The sequence below is a fragment of the Octodon degus genome, unplaced genomic scaffold (assembly GCF_000260255.1).
Source record: "Octodon degus isolate 3935 unplaced genomic scaffold, OctDeg1.0 scaffold00048, whole genome shotgun sequence".
Lineage (NCBI taxonomy): Eukaryota > Metazoa > Chordata > Mammalia > Rodentia > Octodontidae > Octodon > Octodon degus.
The window spans coordinates 5,611,643-5,632,492 of record NW_004524624.1 but is presented as its reverse complement, the minus strand read 5'-3'; the positions used below and the strand labels follow the sequence as shown (position 1 = coordinate 5,632,492).

Sequence of the window (20,850 nt, the reverse complement as noted above, 5' to 3'; positions counted from 1 at the left end):
AGCCATCTCTCCAGCCCTGATCTGATATTAATTCCTTGAACTTGGCTCTCCTTTAAAATGCTCTAGACGCCTGAATTTAAAAATGTGACTACATCCTAAAGTGAGTGAACTTTTCTAAAATGGTTTTCAGCTGTTAGTATTCCTTTAACATAATGTTTTAGTACTAACTGAGATGTTTAAAAAGAACCATTTTAGGGCTGGGAAGATTTTAGTTCAATCCCCAGTTCCACCAAAAAAAAAGAACCATTTTATTTTTCAAGGAAGCATTAAGAACATCTGGCACTGAAAACTGCTAAATGAATCTTTAAGCCTGGGTCTTTCACATCAAGGCACAAATATTAGGGCTTAAAAGGAACAAGATGGGAAAAGCAAAGACATTGAGAACTCAAGTAGGCATTGGCAGCAATAGTCAAATCTACCATTTCCTAGCCCACACCAAACAACTATTTACAGCACAGGGAAGCTAACATGAGGAAATATTCCACTAAAAGACTGGAAGTTATCAAAAGAAAAATGAGACCATATTAAGAAGGGTGTCACAATTCTACATTTTTAATCCAGAAGAGTTACTGGCTTAAAAGTTTATCCAGTAGCTTAGCTATGAGTTAAGATATATTTCTATGTCCAATAGCATGGACATTCAAATATAATGTTTCTCTAGAAAACACCGAAAGTTCTGAGGTGAAACCTATTAAAGAATAATCCATAGCTGATAGGACTCAGAACCCAGGCTTACTTCCAAATATTCTTTTCTTAAACGCCCTTACACTTTGTTTTATATGTTGCTCCTGGCTTCAGACAATAATGTTAAGCAAAATAAATCAGACACACAAGCTTATATATCTAAAGGTTTCTCTTATATGAGAAACCCAAAGTATAAATAATTTAAAGATCAAAATAAAAGATAGTAGGCAGGCCATATAGCTCAGCGGATTAAAGTGCCTGCTTAGGCAGCTGCAGCAGGGGCTAGGGATTCGATTGCCCACGTGCTGTGCCAGCCTCGCCCCCAGTGATCCTGCAATTGAGACCAGGTTTGGTGGCACCTGCCTATAACCCCAGCACTTGGGAGGCTGAAAACAGGAGGATCATTACGAGTCAGATCTGTGTAATGAGACTCTGTACTAAATACATTTAAAAAATAAAATAGGAAAAAAGGAACTAATAGGAAATAAGGAGTTTGTTCTTTTGCAGCTGGGAAGGATACCAAGAGACGGAAAGTGAGGACAGAGGTGAAATAAAGAATAAAAATGTGTTATGAGCATGTACAAATTGTCTAAAATGAATGTAATCATTATGCACTGTAAATATGTACTAAAAGGCCAGGTGTGGTAGCATATGCCTGTAATTCCAGCACTCAGTAGACTGAGAAAAGAGGACTGCTACAAGTTGAAGACCACCTGGGTACAAGTGAGCTGAAGTAGCCAACAAGAGCCTGTCTATAATATAACATAACGTAATGTAACATAACGTGTCATTCATTATTTTGATTTCCTTTGTCCAAAATATGAAAACAAATAAATTTATTTATATAACATGAAGTTAAAAACTATAAATAAGCTTATGAATACAAAGAATTTTTAACAGAGATACTTGATAAATGTTTATATTTGGAGGAACCAAATGTAAAACTAGAATACACACACATATTAGTATCCCTTTTCCAAAATGCTCTGCACCAGAAATGTGCACACACAGACTGAAGTGATTTTTATCTACTTTTAGTGTGCTTGTGGTTGGACTATGATCTGTCAAATGATGTCAGGTGTGGAATTTTGTACCTGTGGCATTGCTGGGGAGATGGCTCAGTAGAATAAGCGCTTACCTGTACCCGTGGCATCATGCTGGTATTCAAAAACATTTCAAATTTTGGAGCCATTTCAGATTTTCGAGTTTTGAATTAGGAATACTCAACTGTGTGCAGCTGGAATGTTTGTTCCACCAAGTGCCCCCAATATAAATAAACACATTAAAACATATATGGTGATATCAGTAGTTTATTTCTTTTACTTTTATATTTGGGGGGAGAGATATATGTTTTTAAATTCCCAGTTGCTCTGGAGATAGTGTGTCCCAATTCCCTTAAAGACTGTGGACATCCAACTCTCACTGACCTCTGGACCACGCCACTTCTTTTTCTTACCTCTCCAGCTTACTCATTTCAATGAAGGCTTTATTCTTTTTACTTGCTGCCCATACCATCCCCTTAATTCTACATGATTCCAGTACTCTTTTCCCCATATCAGTACCAGTTCTGTTCATTTTGTTTAGATTTTTTTCAGGATCAGCATTGTTTCTGCTCCAAGAATAAAAGCTTCAACAGTGCTCACAAAAGGGGGGACTATTAGGCAGGCACAATGGCACATGTTTGTAATCCCAGCTTTTCAGGAAGGTGAGGCAGGAGGACTGAAAATTCAAGGCCAGTCTCAGCAACTTAGTGAGACACAGTCTTAAAAAGGGTTGGAAATGTAGCTCAGTGATAAAGTGCTTGCCTAGCATGCATGAGGCCATATCTCCAGAACTGTTCCCCCAACCAAAAAAAAGAAGATAAGATAATTATGATTGCTGTCTGTCCTATGCTATATAAATCTAGAAACTTGTTAAGTGACTAAAAAAAAAACATGAAAAGTATATTTGAGGAAAAAGGCGAGCAATTTATAAAGAATTTAATATACTGACTGCTAAGGACAATTTTGAGATCCCAAAAGATGCTGGGGTAACCTTCACAGAATATAGCTATCTTACATGTTTAATTTTAATACAAAAAGGCAAAAAGCCCATGCCCCTTATTAGGGAGCAATTAAGAAACCTTTATCTAGATGGTCGTGGTAACATGCCTATAATCCCAGTGATTGGGAAGCTGAAAACAGGAAGAGCACTACTAGTCCAATCTGCACAGTGAGACCCTGTAGACCCTGTATTAAACACATTAAAAAAAAAAAAGAAACTTATCATAGTAATTAGAATTAAACCCTTTTTCTCTAGGTAGTCATTATCGTAACACTTTAACCAAACTGTATTATACTGAGTCATGCCCAGTGAGTCTGTTTCCTCACTGGATTGTACATTCCCTGAGTATAAACTTAAGATCCCATTTTGTTCTGAAGCACAGTCTTACCTGTGTCAAGAGACGCCCCCACCTTACACTCGCAGCATCTAGCAGAAGACTGAGGAAGAAACGCAGGGTAATGCTAAAACTAACTGTGAAAGGAGGTGTGACAAGATCCTGGGACACAAGCACAGAGCAATGCTCAGAATCCTGCATGTGGACTTCACATAACAACTCAAGCCTGTTTTTGATAGGATGACCTGGATGTTATGCCAGTATAGAAAATACACAAAAGGGACAGTGGCCATTAAGCACCACTTTCATGCTTCTTCATGGCAGCCCATCCTGCGCTGTAGGCTGGTTTTTGGGGTGTTTTTTTTCCTTTTCCTTTTCCTTGGATCAAAGTCACTCTGCAGAGTCAGTTTATCCCTACCGTCTTGTTTTTTTCCTATCTTTAATAAATTTGAAAGTGTGTCACTATTTAGGTTTGTTTCATGCAATTCTTTATCCAGTACAGAAAGAACCTAAAAAAGACCTCCAAAAGAAACTGAGGTACCCCAAAATCAGTCAACAGTATTTCACTAAAAGAAATACATGAAAAAAAATTTAAGTTAAATCACTTGTAAAGTGACTTCAGAGACAGTATAGTTTCACAGATAAAGACATAAATACATGTTAAATGAACAAACACTAAATTTAGAACTGATTCAATGCAACCATATTTTAGAATAAGCCAAATTCCATGAGAGTACAAGGACCAAAAAAGAGTTCAAAGTAGTAAGAATCAGCAGTCATATCCTACATGCTTTCTCCTTCCTGCCTGGAACACATTTATAAGGCTAGAGATCCCGGCAGTCATCTTGAAACCAAAGAGCCTAAAGTTTAGGATTGGGAAACCAAAGGACAAAGCTTAAATCCTCAATTAGATCTGTTATACCCTGTCAAAATTGACCCCATTTTGTTGCCCTTCTAACCTCGCCGAGTTCCTGTTCTGTATGCGCCGACCCCTCTCAATTCCTCACTCCTGTGACTCAAGTCTTATGATATCTGTTCCCCAAACCCTATCTCAATGAACTATTCCTCTCCACCCCTTCCTTGTTTTTGCGGTTTTCAAGCTTAAATACTGATCCTTGTCAATGCTCAGGGCACACTTAGGCACTTTGTGCTGGGTGTCGCCTTGGTACCAGCTAAAATAAAGCGCTTCTTTTAACTTTTGGACTTGCCTCATTGTCATCTGATTTTTGAGCTACAACAAGATCATTGAGCAACTACCTCATTTCAACCATCCAATGCAAGAAAAAGAAATACCATGTGTCTCAGTTACTCTTCTCTCATTACTGGGACAAAAACCTGATGCCCAAAATGAAGGAAGGAAAGGTTTATTTAGCCCATAGTCACTGGAGGTTTTGGTTCACACTCAGCTGGCTCCAAGGCAGAGCAGCACATGGCAGAGAGCAACCTTTCATGGTGATGGTAAAGGGCAGAGAGCAAAGGGAGGAATAGCAGCAACAATGGTCGGAGAGGAAGTCTGTCTCTCTGTCTCTCTCATGTTATACTCAGGCTATTGACTCCAGGCTGGGGGAGGTACTCACACACCCATAATCCCAGCAGTACTAAGACCCATAATCCAAGTGGATCATGAGTTAATCTCAAACTCTAGAAGTCCCAGCCCCACGACTGCATGAGGCTTTGGGGGGACAACTAGACACAAACCATAATATCATGTGTTAAATCCTTTGTTAATAACATGTTCTGTTGTTGTTACTGACTACTGACAGAATTTTCTAATACTGTAGATACCAAAATAATTTTAAATAGTTTTCATTTACTTGTTTGGTTTTGTTTTGTTTTTTGTTTTTGTTTTTTTTTGTTTGTTTGTTTTGGCGGAACTGGGGACTGAACTCAGGCCCTTGTGCTTGCCAGGGAAGCACTTATTCCACTGAGCCATCTCCCCAGCCCCCATTTACTTGTTTTGACTTGTAAATTGTTATAGCCTGTGCAATTGATTCCAATTTTGTAACTCTGTATGCTCCCACTGTAACTTTATTAACTGTTATAACCTGATGTATGCACCGCCATCTTGTTCTGTATGCGCCATTCTAAATGCTGTAACTTTCTACTGTGCCTTTTCTCTACTTGAGAACCTGCAGTTGGGCCTTTCTCACGCTGCCCTTTTGTGAGCACCTGAATCTATTTTCGGCCCAATGCCCTGATCTCGCCCTCGTTCCCAACTACAAACTGTACCCACCACTGCACTTGTTATTGTTCATTAGAAACAGGTAATTTTTCAACTGTAGCCCCAAGATAAACCCTTGAGGTCAGCTTTTATGGTTTATTGGCTTAAATACCCACTCCATTTTGTAACCAGAATGGGCATTGTATTATAATTTCTGTACATGTCCACTGTAACTTTATTAATGAGGATTGTTTGGTATAAGCTGACAACTTAAACTCCATCTTGATGGCTCAAGCCATTCATCGGACCCCTGAACACAGTTTGTTAATGTTCAAACCATTCCTTTGTTCTAAACCACAGTGTGTCAAAGGTTGAGATCTGAACTATTTTTACCCCAGAGCACTCCACACAATATGTGTGTGATCAGCACCGAACCATAAATTGTAATTATTTGTTCCTAAAAATTGTATGTAATCTATTTTCCCGAAAGTGGACACTGACCCCTGTGCTGCATTCCCTTGCACTCAAATCATAAGACCTCCCCTTTGCGGTTTTCAGCCTTAAAAACCCTTGTCTCTCCCCTCCTGGGCGCGCACCTCAGCATCTTGCCGGGGTGTCTGCCGCTGGGTACCAGCTAAAATAAAGCGCTTCTTTAACTTTTGGACTTGCCTCATTGTCATCTGATTTTTGAGTTACAACATAAATGATACCTATTTATCAACTTGATTATATTGCCTACCCCAGGAATAGCTAAGTACATCAAGTAAGGTGTATCACAGTTTCCTCCTACCAGTAGCAGTGAACTTTATGATGCATGTTGTTTTAAGACAAAAGATATTAATTTATTATGAGTTATTTTTTCTAAACTAAAACTTCAGTATTCAGGTTTAATTGCAGCATTGGTACAATTTGTAATAAATAAGTGGGTTTTTGGGATGTAATGTGGGCACTCTTCTCTAAAAGGTTTGCCATCACTGCCCTAGACTCACCTATATATGGTTTCAGGTAAAAAGAGAATTCCTACTTTCCACAATTAACAGAAAGTCTGCAGTTGCTAGCATACATTTTACCTGCTATTTTAAAAAGCCCATGGGGATAATGAGATAGCTGGGGAGATAGTTCAGTGGTCTAAGCACCTGCCTGGCAAGTGCGAGGATCTGGGTTCGATCCCTGGTACCACAGGTTGTGCTGGCCACCAAAACTGGGTATGGTGGGGCACACCTGTAATCCCAGCACTGGGAAGGCTGACAGAGGAGGATCATTATGAGTCTAGTCTGCATAGTGAGAACCTGTACCAAATAAATAATTTTTTAAAATTGCTTTTAAAAAGCCTGATAAAGACGAGAGTAGTCAAAAGATGGAGAGAGATCAACACCTAAATCTAGCATTGCCTAAACTTGAATGAGGTTTCCCAATTATGCAAAGTAAATTATGACACATCCAAAAAGTCCTGTAAAGAAAAATAGGTTATACAGATAATTCTTTTGAGAGTTGGAAAAATGTGACCCACATTAAGAAATATAATTGAAGTTATATTTGTCATTTGCCAATTGCCTACTCTTTCCTTTCATAATGCTCATTCTACAATCACACTGAATTGCTTGCTCTTTCCTGTGTACCCTTCACATTTTTCTATTTATGTGATTTTTGGTCTACTGATCTTTCATACTGATGTCCTAACTCAAATCTTTAAGCACATTTTCTCTGAACTAGCAAAGATTTTATTTGTATATCTTTTAACAGTTTTGACTTTGTTTTATAGGTATACATGTGCATGTCTTATCTATCAATGATATCAGAGCCTGTGTTTGATTTGTATATCTTCTGACAGGGTGGCCTGTCTGCAAAATCCATGTTATATTAAATCTATTCCACTTCATGTCTGTTAACCTTTCAATAGGGACCAAAAGCAATATACTTACTCCAATCATCCTGGATACCACAAAAGTCATATTAATATAAGTGAAAAACTGAACAGTATACAAATTACATTCAGGTAGGCAAATACAAGTACTGTATATATGTAAAACAGGAAAGGTCTAACTTTTTTTGAGAAGTAAATCTTACAGATATTCAGGTTTTACAGATTTTTGCTGAGTCACCCAAGTCAAGCCTATTCTAGGCCTTAGTTCTATTACCTCCCAGGCATGTCTATAAGGACTTCTACCTCCCCAAACCTATCCACCTACTCATCATTATTTTTCTGGAGATAACCCCAGAGAGACAATCCACACCACTATAACCAATAACCTGTCTCTAACCTACAACTCTCTATTTAGGCCTGAAGTGTATACAATTAATGCCTTAAGCTTCCCTAACTCTTCTATAATCTACTTCTCACTATAATAATTTTTCTTATCACTTTGACTCTTATGCATTGCATTTTGTCTTCCTCTTAAGATCTACCTACTTGTTGGTTTCCTTTTATGTACTAGCAGACAGAAAAACCAAACCTCAGAAAAACTATATAGACAGGAAAAAGTAACAGCTACCATGTATTGACTATTCACAGTATAAAGCTATTTTATAAATATCTTGAATTCTTACAGCAGTCCTGATACTGTCAGGCAAATTTTTATAAATCAAGAAACTAATTCTGAAAGAGGTAAGATAATTTGTTGAATATTACTCAATTAGTAAATATTGTAAATGAAATTTAAGTCCAGATCTGCCTACGTTCAAAGCTCACATTTTTCTACTCTATCATGTTACCAAAAAATTAAGTGTTGCCTGTTCTCCCAGCTTCCATCCTTATCCTCTATCCCAGTATTCTATTTTCAATATAAGCAGCCAAAATGATCCTTTGCTTAAATATTCTTTATTTGCTCTAATCTCTCCAATGGTCACTCTTCCCTAACAGACCAGTGCTTTGTCCACCGCTTATCCCTTCCCCAATTATGTCTGGTATCACTGTTAATGTTCCATACATTTCTTTCAACCATACTCAAGTCTGTTCATGCCTGGGGTCTTCGATTTTACTACATTACTCTCTACCTATGGTACTCTCTCCTTTTCACAGTGAAATTCTCTCACTTCCTCTAGGTCCTTGCTCAAATACTACTTCCTAAATGGAACCTTCCTGAAAATCTATTTTAAACATCTATCTCCTAAACTCAGTACTCATATACTCCTCTTCTGCTACTTTATTTTTTCTTCCAAATTATCACCACTTGTACACTGTGTTTATTTTTTTCACTGTTTGATTCCCACTGGAACTTAAACTCCATGAAAACAAGGACTCTGTATATTCTGTTCATTGTATCTTGTATACAGTATTAATAAATATTTATTGAATGAATGAGGAAATTTACTTTATAGGTGTTTAAGTAAAAATAATCTCAGATATACTTTCCAGAAGTGCTAAGGCAATTTTCCTTTGTTCCAGTTTAAAACAACTCAGTAAATCTTATCCCCTCAAACACTACTTTAAACAATATTTTTCATAGTTCTGGATACCCATGTCACTAAGCAAACTGAGCAGACACCAACTTAACCATACTATAGTATTATAATCAAATAAAGCTTACAGCAAAATCAATCAGACACATAATTAATGATATGCATAATTGTTATTGTGCTGCATGGTAACTAGGCATAAATGGTAGATACTTCATGTAAATGACTCTAATTACCATTTCTTTTATACAACCAACCAAGCATGTCTATAATCAGCTTCAGTGGGAAAACAGGAAGGAGGAGACCTCACTAATAGTTAAGTCCTCTTCATTCTACCTTTTAATAATTGAGCTAATGATCTCCCAGTCTAGGTTATGTCTTCAAGAAGAGTAACTTCCCTTCTGCAAAAGAAGACTTCCTTTAACCAAAGATTTACAAATGAGGGTGGGGGCCTGGCTTCTGTTTCCAGTGAAAGGAGAGAGGAACAAGAAACAATCTCTTGTCTCTGGCAAGGAGGATGAGGACAGATAAGCTGATGGGGAATCAAAGGAAAAAAGATGGCTATGTTTTATGACAGGTCTCCCCAAAAGCCTCATGAACACATAGGTGGAGCTTTAGAAAGGTGACTGAATCACAAGGGCACTAGAATTAAATGTTATCTTAAGAAGAGCTGGCTGATTGGGGTCATGACCTAGAAGGGTATTTTTCCCTCCCAATTCCTCTGCTCTCTGATTCCTAGCTGTGATGATTTAAGCAGCCCAGGCTTTTTCACCATCCCACTGACCTTTCAAGGACTGAAACATCTGAAACATGAGCTCAAATAAATCTCTCCTCTTTTAAGCTGTGTTGGGTACTGTGCTTCAATGATGAGGAAAGTGAGTAAGACAAAGATTAAATTTACTAAGGACATACTATACGCCACACACGCTAATAGATGCCTCACATACTAATACATGCCCCTCAACCAAACTCTGTTCCCAACAAAATAAAAGACTAAGCAGACTAGAAAAGGGAGGAAAGGGAAAGGGGATGAGAAAAGGAATTAAGATGTGTTATTTACCTGTACCAACTTCCCACAAGAAATGTAAACATGTGCTATACATGTACTAATAAACTAAACTAAAAATATTTTGAGACAAAAAATAAAGACTGAGACTACAGAACTGGGGATTCCTTGTTTCAAACTCAGAGGGCCCAAAATGTTACCAGATAGGGTTATTAACAGTAGGAGAAAGCTACTGATCAATGGTTGTTTCCCTTGCTTCCTATCTTTTTTTCTCATTAACTTTATTGAAAATCAATAATTACATAGCATATTAAAAATTGTAGACAAATATTGAAATGTGAAAAATATAAGATACAATGAATTTTAAAGAAACATTTCTGAGATGAATATGAGATTAATAATAGATTGTACATTGTAAATAAATTATTTACAAACTTAAATGAATGACAATAAAAATTGTCTAAAATAAAAATGAAGAATTTACAGATCAGTCATATATTAGTTCACTCTGAGCCAAAATCAAGAAACTTATATTCATATAATTAGAATTCTCAAAATAGAAAGGGATAGGCAATAAGCTTTAAAATTTCTGAATTTAGTTGAAATTGTAGCACATTTCCAAGAAAAATTAACCTTTTGCACAAGAAATATGAATAAAATCATAGCAAGATACACAAAAATGAAATTGTCCAAAACTAATTGTAAAGAAAAAAATCATTAAAGCATATACATAAAAAAAAAAAAAATTAAGAACCAGCCAAATAGCTCAGCAAATTAAAGTGCCTGCAAGCAGGCACAGGGGTGAGGAGTTTGATCCCTGGGTCTGCTGTGCCAGACCCGCCCCTGGGGCACGCTGAGACAGGGACTGAGACTGGGTGTGGTAGTGCACCCCTGTTATCCCAGCACTTGGGAGACTATAGACAAGAGAATCACTACGAGTTCAATCTAGTAGTGAGACCCTGAATTCCCTGTAGACCTTTCCCTAAAATACAGAAAAAAAAAAAAAAAAAAAAAAATTTGCTGTGGAAGAACAAAATGAAATAGCATCTTATTCCACTTTAGGGGAAAAAAAAAAAAAAGAGCAAGTGGGTAAGAAACTAGACTAATTAACTCAAAGGACTGGGGGAAAAAAAAAGATTTGTCCTCATTGATTTTTTTCTTCTTTTTTTTTTTTGCAGAACCGGGGATTGAACTCAGGCCCTTGTACTTGCCAGGCAAGCACTTATTCCACTGAGCCATTCCCTGGTCCCCTCCTCATTGAATTTTATACTTAGCAAATATACCTTTGAAAACTAAAAGTAAATTTAAAAAAATTTTTTTTTGCAGAACCGGGGATTGAACTTAGGCCCTTGTGCTTGCCAGGGAAGCACTTATTCTACTGAGCCATCTCCCTGGCCCCTAAAAGTAAAATATTTTCCAGTTATATAAACTTGAAATAGTCTAATACCTCCAGATGTAGCATAGAGAAAATAACAAAGATCATAATCCAGAAGACAAGAGAAGTTGCTATATGGTCCTGGATAAAGAATAAAGAGCTCTCAAAATGGTAGTTATGCAGGACTATGCAAAATTTAACTATATTAGATAAACCCATTTAAAAGGTCATTGAAGATTTCCACGAAACAGTATTCTTATGTCAGGTTATATACATATTTTTTCATATACATATGTGTATGCGTGAAAGAGTGTGTGTGTGTGTAAAAGACAAGAAGTAATATAAAGTCAATGGAAAATGGAAATATACTTTTTAAAGTTTCTAATACTAGGAGAAAATATCATACCATGTCTTATAAGTAGATTTTAAGTCAAAAATACAGTATAAATCATGAAACAAAAATTAAATATTCAGAAAATTAATTCAAAATTAAATATTTTAAAACAATATTCCAAAATTAAAATTAAATTGTGAGTCCAAGAGGCCAGAATGTTGTGTATCATAAGTATGAATCTGTGATCAATTCAGAATATTCACACAGTATTTGCTTTTTGTTTGTTTGTTTTTGTAGAGGGGTGCCAGGTTTATTGGCACTGCCTCTAGGAGAAGGTGTTAGGCCTCTTGGTGGTGAAGTGGGGCTTGTGCTGGCGATGCAGGACCCAGTAGGGCAGCGGAAACTTGATCTTGGAGTCCTGAAACTGCTTGACAGCAGACCAGCAGCACTTGCTGGCTGTGATCTCCTCCACCTTCATGATCTGGATGGAGTGGGCGCAGGCTTGGTGCTGGGCGCCCATGTCCCAGTAGCATTGGGTGATGGCGCCTGCTGTGGTCAGGTCCCAGTACTCCCAGTACATATTGTAGGTGCCACTGTGGGAGTCACAGCACAGCCAGATGCCAAAGTTCTTCACCTGCAGTGGAGACTTCTCAAACATCTGTCCACAGTAGATGATTTCCCCTGAACATTTCTTTATCTTCTTCAGCTGGGACATGAAGTACCAGAAATGGGACTTGTCAACGACATAGTTGGGTGCGAAAACTCGCATGTGGTAGAGAGGCAGTGTGTGGCACTTTGGAGTGGGTAGGTAGTGCCCCAACACCTTGTATTCCCAAAGAGTGCTTGAGGCCTTTATGGCGCTCCCTTCTCACTTGCCATCACTCATCAAAAAAAAAAAGTTCACATAGTATTTGTTTTGGGTTTTTTTTGTTTTTTTTTTTAATTTATTTATTTGTGTGTGTGTGTGTGTGTGTGTGTGTGTGTGTCCCCAGCTCAGCCCACCAGGGGGCAGGGCTGGCTGGCATGGGGTGCTGGGGGGTTGAACCGTGGTCCCTGTGCTCTGCTAAGCTTGTTCTAAGTAGGTGCTTTAGACCACTGAGCCATCTCACCAGCCCTCACATAGTATTTGAATGGATTAATGTATACAAAAATATCAACTAAGAAAAAGTTTTCAAGACAGTAAATTACTAAGAAAAAAATATTACATAAATACTGCAAAGGCAAATATATGACCAGCATTTCTAACAGTTTGGGGATAGGATATCACACAAAATTCTAGTATGTCATGGATGTGCACAGTGTCCATGACACCTATTGGTGGCCAGGTGTCACCTGTGGGACTGAGCTATTGCTATTTCCTTGATATCCACCCTGTTGACCCGGACAGAATCATGACCCATAGGATGCAGAAGACCACCATTTGTACAGTATGCTGATGGAAATATTTTGCTGCTGTATACAAAAAAAATTAATTGAAAGACTGTTGTTGTATACCTCTTTTTCTCCTGTGTTTGTTTGCTCTACTTGGTGGATTCTTTCTGTTCTCATTCACAGAATTGTAGTCATTTTGATCCCTCTCTAGAATATCTTTTATTCTGTGTAGGGTTGGCTTTGTTATCACGAAATTCTTTAGTTGCTCTCTGTCATGGAAGTATTTCACTTCTCCATCAAACTTGAGAGTTTTGCAGGGTATAGTAGTCTGGGCTGGAATTTGTTTTCATAGAGGACTTGAAGTATTCTGCTCCATGCTCTTCTTGACTTGATTGTTTGTGAAGAGAAATCTGCCATTATTCTGATGGGTGTTCCTTTAATGTGATCTGTTTCTTTTCTCTAGCAGCTTTTATTATACTGTTCCTGTGCTGAACATCTGGGATTTTAATTATCTGTCTGGGTGTGGTTTTAATTGGGTTGATGTTATTTGGAGTTCTATATGCTTTGGTGACCTAAATGTCAGATTGTTTCTCCATATTTAGGAAGTTTTCTGCTATTACTTCTGTCCATATTCTTTTTATATCATTTGTATTGACTCCTTCTTTCTCATGGATGCCTATTAGTCTTACATTGTTCTTCTTTCCGTGGTCTTGTAGATGTTGAATTTTTTTTTCCTGCATCCTAGTTGTTTTTAGGAGATCTTTTCTTAGGCTGGGGAGACAGCTCTGTGGTCTAAGTACCTGCCCAGGAGATCTTTTCTTACCTTTTCACTAGTTGCAACAGTGTCTTCAAGGTCTGAAAGTCTATTTTCACTTTCAAAACGGTTTTGCGAGCTTATGATTGAGTGTTTAATTCCCTGTATAGTACTTTTTTTTTTTTTTTTTTTTTGCGGAACCAGGGATTGAACTCAGGCCCTTGTGCTTGCCAGGGAAGCACTTATTCAACTGAGCCATCTCCCCAGCCCCTGTATAGCACTTTGAATCTGTTTCATGCATTCTATTTCTCTCCTATATTGCTCATTCAAGGATTCTATCATTTTTCTATTCTCCTCTACTTTTTTATCAGTGTCTTTTTAGAAGCACTTAGTACTTCTTTCATTGCAGTTATTTCTTTTTTTTTACTTCAGAAATTATTTCTGATCTGATTTCCTCTATACCTTTCTGCAGCTGTTTCTTTACTTCAGACGCTATCATTTCAGAGATTTCAGGTGTGTGATTTCCAATTTCTGCTATGATAGTGTCTCCTGCATTTATTCTGGGTGGGTTTGGGGCCTGAGAATGCATTTTGCTCCTCCTCTTTGTCATTTTGTATAGCACTGTCTTCTGATCTTCGGTGTAGAGCTTTGGTACAGTTATTACCTTAGCTCTGGTTCAGATCTACCAAGTTCAAACTTGTCCAGGTGGGTGTGGCTTGGGTCTGGCTGCTGTGCTCCACTTCTTCCTGCTGCAGCCCATGATAGCAAACCTGCTGTGCTACTCTCCCAAGATGTTCTGCTCATGGATCAACTGGATGGGTCTTGCCTCTAGCCTATCTGCAGGGAGTTCTGTCACAGGGTTCCACACTAGGCCTGTCTGATGGAAGAAGTTCCACTCACACGCCAGGCCTGGCACTGGCTCAAATGAGGATCTGGTGGGACCCAAGTGGTCCCATTCACATTCCAGGCCTGGGTCAAATCCCTTGTTTCCTATCTTACTCAAACGCACAGGTGGATAAAGGATCCCCTTGCCTTCCTATGGGTTTATCTAATTCTACCAAGCTTTTATTTTTTTTTTTTAATTTTTTATTTTTTTGGTAGGAGAGTTACAACATTTGATACATTACCTACCAAGTTTTTAGTCTGGGCTACACTTACTTTGTCTCTGGGACATCATCCCAGTTCACTGCACTTCTCTCTCTCCCACTACATTTACTTTTTGGACATGAACTTGGGTATAAACCATTTACTGTGTATCATCTTGTAATTAACTTCTTAGATAAATGTTTATTTTCATGGGGCCGGGAAGACAGCTCAGTAGAATAAGCACTTCCCTGGCAAGTGCAAGGGTCTGAGTTCAATCCCCAGTTTTGAAAAAAAAAAGTTTATTTCCCTAATGAGATCACAAGCCCCTTAAGGACAGAAATCTTATCTTAAACTTTAGTAAGACAAAACTCTCTTTAAAAAAAATGTCTACTACCATTAAAAACAAAGATAATACAAAAGTATTTGGATAAATTCAAGGTAGAGGAACAAGTAGTAGAAAAGAATAACATTTCTAGTTCTAAATAGACAAACTAGCACTAGAAAGATTCTAGACAGCTTAAAGCAAATGGAACTACAGTGGTACACTGGTTCACAAATGCTTCTGTTTACAATACGATTTGCAAACAGAAATGTTTGACAAAATTTTGTTTTTGTTTGCAAACTCTACAATGGGTGACAAGCATGACAAACACAGCCAGCTTTCCTACACAAACATAGCCATGTTTTACTTATATTATTTTTAAAGAGAGTAAAAGTAATAAAAATAATATTAGAAATGATACAGAATTTCACTAAACAAGATAAGAATTCAACAATAATTGCTATATTGTCTTCAAATTAGCTGTTTAGATTATCAGATATAAGCATGCAAAAGTGGTCAAAAAAACCCCTAAGCATTAACTGTTCCTTTCAATAGAACATAGCCATCTTTAAAAAAAAAAAATCATAAAACAAATTAAGTTTGTGAACCAAGGTACCACCATTACCTGTGGGAAATAACCCTAGAATATACTATTCTTTTTTTTTTTGGGGGGGGGGGTAACCAGAAATAACTCAGGACCTTGCACTTGCCACGCAGGCACTTGTGCCACTGAGTTATATCCATGGCCCCAGAATACACTATATTCTTGATAAATAATCCCAAAATACAATAACAATTTTAGATGTAATAGGCTCAATGCTATCTAATTACATAGGCAACATGAAAGTATTCTAAATACACAACAGTTAAGTAAATGGAGGCAATTCATATTATAGATTATTAAGTGGATATTAAAGATGTTTTTACAAATAACTAGTAAGATGAGGAAATTTTATGCTAAAAGTTCAAAAAGCAAAATACAAAATATGGCATACAATCGTATCTCAATTATATGAAAATATATCTACTGTAATACAGAGATCTAAATTGAACAAAAAAGTAGTTTCCAGAATTAGTTTTTTCAACTTCAAAAGTTAAAAGTTTATTTAAATTGGTTCAGCAAATCCACATGCTAGGGTGTGGAGGGCCCACCCTAGAGTGACTCATTACTTAAAGGATATAAAAGGGAAATGAGGAAGGATGAAGGGTTCCATTTTCTGGGAGGAGCTCTGGTCTTCGCAGATCCGACTTCATTTCCAGGCTTCTAGCACAGAAACTTCAGCTTGCACCTTGGATCCTTCAGCCTTCCAGTGAAGACTCATCAGCCTTCCATCGCAGACCCATCAGCCCCTGATATGGACTTGCATAGAACACTGCAGTGAGCTCCAGACGTTGGAATGAATCCTTCATTCTCCAGTGTGTAGATGCCCTTCTGCACGCTTCCTTATCTGACTCTGGCTGACCATTTGTATGCCAATCTTGTCATTTCTTATACATTTTTATGTCTTGTTTTATATCCATTCCTCTAATAAAACCCTGACTGAGAAAGAACTTAGTACTGAGAAATGGAGTCATGGCTGTGACTAAACCTGACCATGTGGAATACAAGCTTTTGGGAATGGCTTATGGGAAGAGATAAGAAGGTCTCAGAGATGTTACCTACAAGAGAAGAGCTGGAATGTCTTTGGCTGTTCTGTATGGGAGATTCTGGTCAGAGCTAAGAAGACCACAATGCTGAGAGAAATCTTGCCTGTAAAGATCAGGTTGGGGAAGTTTCTGCTGAGAAGAAGGACTGCATTGGTTGTTGGACTCCAGACATTGTGCGGTATGGCTTGGCAGAAAATTTGTCTACATTTTGCTCATGTCCAGAGAATACCTGAGACTGAGATTAAGCATGAAGGACTGATTAATCTGGCAAAAGAAATTTTAAGGCAGTTGAACTGAATGTTGAGGCAGTAGCATGACTATTGTTGGGGACTTTGTCAGTTTTATAAGGAGAATCAAGAAAACAGCCCAGCAGTTTTTATCTTTTGGAATGGTACTGTTTCTCTTGTGCCACTGAATGTTGGAAGTATTTAACTTTTCATTTGTACAGGGGTTCACAGTTAAGAGTTTGCCTTAGATCTTGGAGGACACTTGGGAGTTGGACTTTTCAACAATGCTGAAACTGTTAGGACTTTGGGCTCTTTGGCCAAAAAGGAAGCACCAATAAATCTATGGACTACAAAGATAGTACTGAGAGGATCTCCACTACCAAGAAGGAACAAGAAATAGAAAGGATAGCCTAAAAAAAAAAAAAAAAAAAAAAAAAAAGGATAGCCTGAGGGTATCACAGGAGGCAGCAGATCTCCACCCTTTGCAGCCTCAAAACTACAAGGGTGAGATACTTGGATTTGAGGAGAAAGCCTCAGAGTGCCACGTTCCAGAATGGCGGCGACAACCACACCAAGTCCCAGCGTGATGATGCCACAGAGAATATGTTCTTCAGAATTAGGTTCAGGGTACTCAGTAATCCAGGCACTCCACCCCCACAGCCAACAGAGAAGAAAGCCGGGCTACTGCTCCAGCTAGCAGCAGACCTTGGCATCATCGACATGGGGTTTTATGTGCAGGCCGAATGCAGGAATTCTGAGGTTAAAAAGGCTTCCACCTAGATTTCAGAAGAAGGCCTGAGAGGCCAGGCAGTGTGTCCCTGGGAGGGCAGTGTATAAAGCAGAAAGTGAAAAGCCCCAGGAGTTTGGAGCATGGATCATCTAAGCAAAGCTGCAAGAAGGCATAAAACTGACCTAAGAGAGAAGTCATGGGCGCTAACACCAAAAGTGTGATAGAGGTGGAGCCACACAGAGCTCACAATTCACTACAAATTGCCTCAGATGTTAAACAAAGAATTATAGAACATAATGCTTTCCCTGCTGGATTTTAGACTTGCTTTTGTCCCGATGCTTTGTATCTCCTTGTTTTTATCTTTTGGAATGGTACTGTTTCTCTTGTGCCATTGAATGTTGGAAGTATTTAACTTTTCATTTGTACAGGGTTCACAGTTAAGAGTTTGCCTTAGATCTTGGAGGACACTTGGGAGTTGGACTTTTCAACAATGCTGAAACTGTTAGGACTTTGGCAATTCTTAGAGATGGACTCAATGCCTTTTGCATAAAGGAATGTGCATGAGTCTTTGAGGGGTCATGGGCAGAATGTATGGTTTGTGTCTATTTGTCCCTCCAAAGCCTCGCACAGTCATGGGGCAGGCTTCTAAACTTTGTGATTAATTTATGATCCAATGCTGGAATTACAGGTATGAGTGCTACACTCAGCCTGGAGCAGATAGACTGGATGCAATTTAAGTAAGGGAGAGAGGCTTGCTCTCTGTCTCTGCTCCTCTGCTACTGCTCCTCCCTTTTGGCTCTTCCTGTTTTGCACTGCCATGAACTTCTGCCCTCTGCCACGAAGCCAGCCAAGTATGGACTGAAACCTCCACAAACTGGGAGCTAAATAAACCTTTCCTTCTTTAATTTTGGATTTTGGGTATTTTGTCCCAGCAATGAGAGAAAAGTAACTGAATACACCATTTATGTAAATGGTAGCTAATAGTACCTAATTCTAAGAATTTAATAAATGTAAGCCACTATTATTACAATTAACATGTACTACTTTATTATTTTATTTATTGTTTTATGTATTTAGTACAGGGTCTACAGGGTCTCACTACACAGATCAGACTCCTAACAATCCTCCTGTTTTCAGCCTCCCAAGTACTGGGATTACAGGCACACGTCACCACACCTACTCTCAATTCCCAGGGCAGAGCCAGCACAGAACACAAGGGATTGAACCCCAGACCCTACATCTGCCTAAGCAGGTGCTTTAATCTGCTAAGCTATCTGGCCAGCCCTTAACATATACTATTTATAACCAGAAAAATCAAACTATTAAATTACAAGTTCAGGTATTCATTTAATAACATGTGTGTTAGTTATTAAATGAATACAATAGTTCACAATTGCCAGATGTGATGTATGCCTGTCTCAGCATTTGGGGGGCTGAGGCAAGAGGATTACTGAGAGTCTGAGGTCTGTCTAAACTACAGAGTGAGGTCCTATACTCAAAACAACAAAACCGAACCAACAAAATAACTTAACAATTTTAAATACATTTAAGTTATGGGAAAGTAGCACCGAGAATGTTGCAACACTTCTAATTATCTTAGGGTTATATTCAGTGTGTTGGATCAAGATAGATAGTTAAGGGCCAGTGAGATTGCTCAGTGGACTAAGCACCTGCTTAGGCAAGCATAAGGACTGGGGTTTGATCCCGGGCACTGCACACCACACAGGCCCTGCCCCAGGCGCACTGAGCCAGTGATCAAATCTGGGTGTGGTGGCACACACCTGTGATCCCAGCACTGGGTAGGCTGAAAACAGGAGGATCACTATGAGTCCAAGCTGCACAATGAGACCCTACACACACACACACACAAAGATAGCTAGCTATGTTGACATTATTATATTTAGAAATTAAATTCATAAGCAGAAAGGCAAGATCAAGGTATTTCAATGGGTTGGATTAAAAAATTTTCTTAGTCAATATCTCACAATATATCAGAACTCTCCTTTGCTATATACTCTTAGAGGGACAAACCAATGCTCCAGTGAAATTCAGTAGTCATGTAGGACAAGAACGTAAATTCAGGAGATTATACAGATGTACACTGTCTCTAGGTAGAATTTCTATTTATTTTGGAGGAACCAGGGATCAGATTCAGGCCCTTGTACGTGCCAGGCAAGTGCTTATTCTACTGAGCTATCTCCCTGGCCCCAGAATTTCTATTAAAAAAAAACACAAGTAAAAAAATAATGCAACTCTAGATCTTAATTCCTGAAGTTCTATAAGTCTCAGTATTTCAAACATATAAATTGAAAGGCAAAATCTACTGCTTTGTACCAGTTTTCAGCCTACATATAGCAAAACATAAGTTCAAAGATTAAAAGAGAGAAGAGACTTTCCTTTTCCCCTTCTCTTGTGGTACATGTAACCAGGTAATATATCTACTAAAAGTAATGTAGGACATGAAAGTGCTAGAAAAACAGAAGACAACTTTACCTTTGAAGAGTTGTCTGTCTCTCTGTATTGTACTGTACAGGTTTACAAAACCACTAACACACACACACAAAAAAAGTAAGAATTCATCTGTTATGATGAGTTTTTTACCTGTATCTCGCTCCATTGGACCATTGCAGTACATGGCATGTTGCTCAATCTTTGTGGGTGGGAAGCCTTGGTCACATAATGGGCATGACACCTGGTTACTGGATGAAAAGGTAGAAGTAGGTGTTTCCTTCTCAACATCTTCCCTGTTACCAACCTGAAGAAATACATCAAATGGCAAATAAAAAAGCTTAGTTTATAAAGTATGTTCTTCTCCAGAAACCTGCATGAGATTGCATCCCCTATTTCATTTACTTTCTAAGGTTGTTTTTTTTTTTTTTTTTCCGGAACCAGGGATTGAACTCAGGTTCTTGAGCTTGCTAGGCAAGTGCTTATTCTACTGAGCCATCTCTCCAGCCTATTTCATTTACTTTCAAAGAGACATTACCAATCAGATTACCAAATCAGGACACTATTAATAAAGATAATATTTACAGATTCAATGCCTGCCAACAATATATATTAAGCTCTATGTACATATTACACATTCAAACTTCACAATCTTTCAAAGGTATTGACACAGTCTTTTTATAGATACAAAGAGTATTATCAAAAATGATCAAGTAACTTACATAAAGTCACAAACAAATAAGTGGCAAAATTGAAATTCAAATCAAGGACTATCTGGATCCAAAACATGGGGATACTGATTTCTACTACATTGCAAGGCATAGTCCTCATTACAAAAAGTGTCCTGTGTCTGCTGTACTTCACACTTTTGTTCTCAGCAGCATCTTAAAATACTTTCTCAATCACATGCACATGCATGCGTGCACACATAC

At 38.2% G+C, this 20,850-nt stretch overlaps 1 protein-coding gene and 1 pseudogene across 9 annotated transcripts in view; both read right to left on the bottom strand.

Annotated features, from left to right (window-relative positions):
- Nucleotides 1–20,850, bottom strand: part of Uimc1 (ubiquitin interaction motif containing 1) — a 155,433-nt gene that overhangs the window by 37,671 nt on the left and 96,912 nt on the right. For all 9 annotated transcript variants that reach the window (XM_023716538.1, XM_023716537.1, XM_023716539.1 and 6 more), the window contains one exon: nt 20,072–20,225. In XM_023716538.1, coding sequence (XP_023572306.1) covers nt 20,072–20,225 — 154 coding nt within the window. The remainder of the gene's footprint in view (nt 1–20,071; nt 20,226–20,850) is intronic.
- LOC105742342 lies at nt 11,659–14,632 on the bottom strand (annotated as a pseudogene).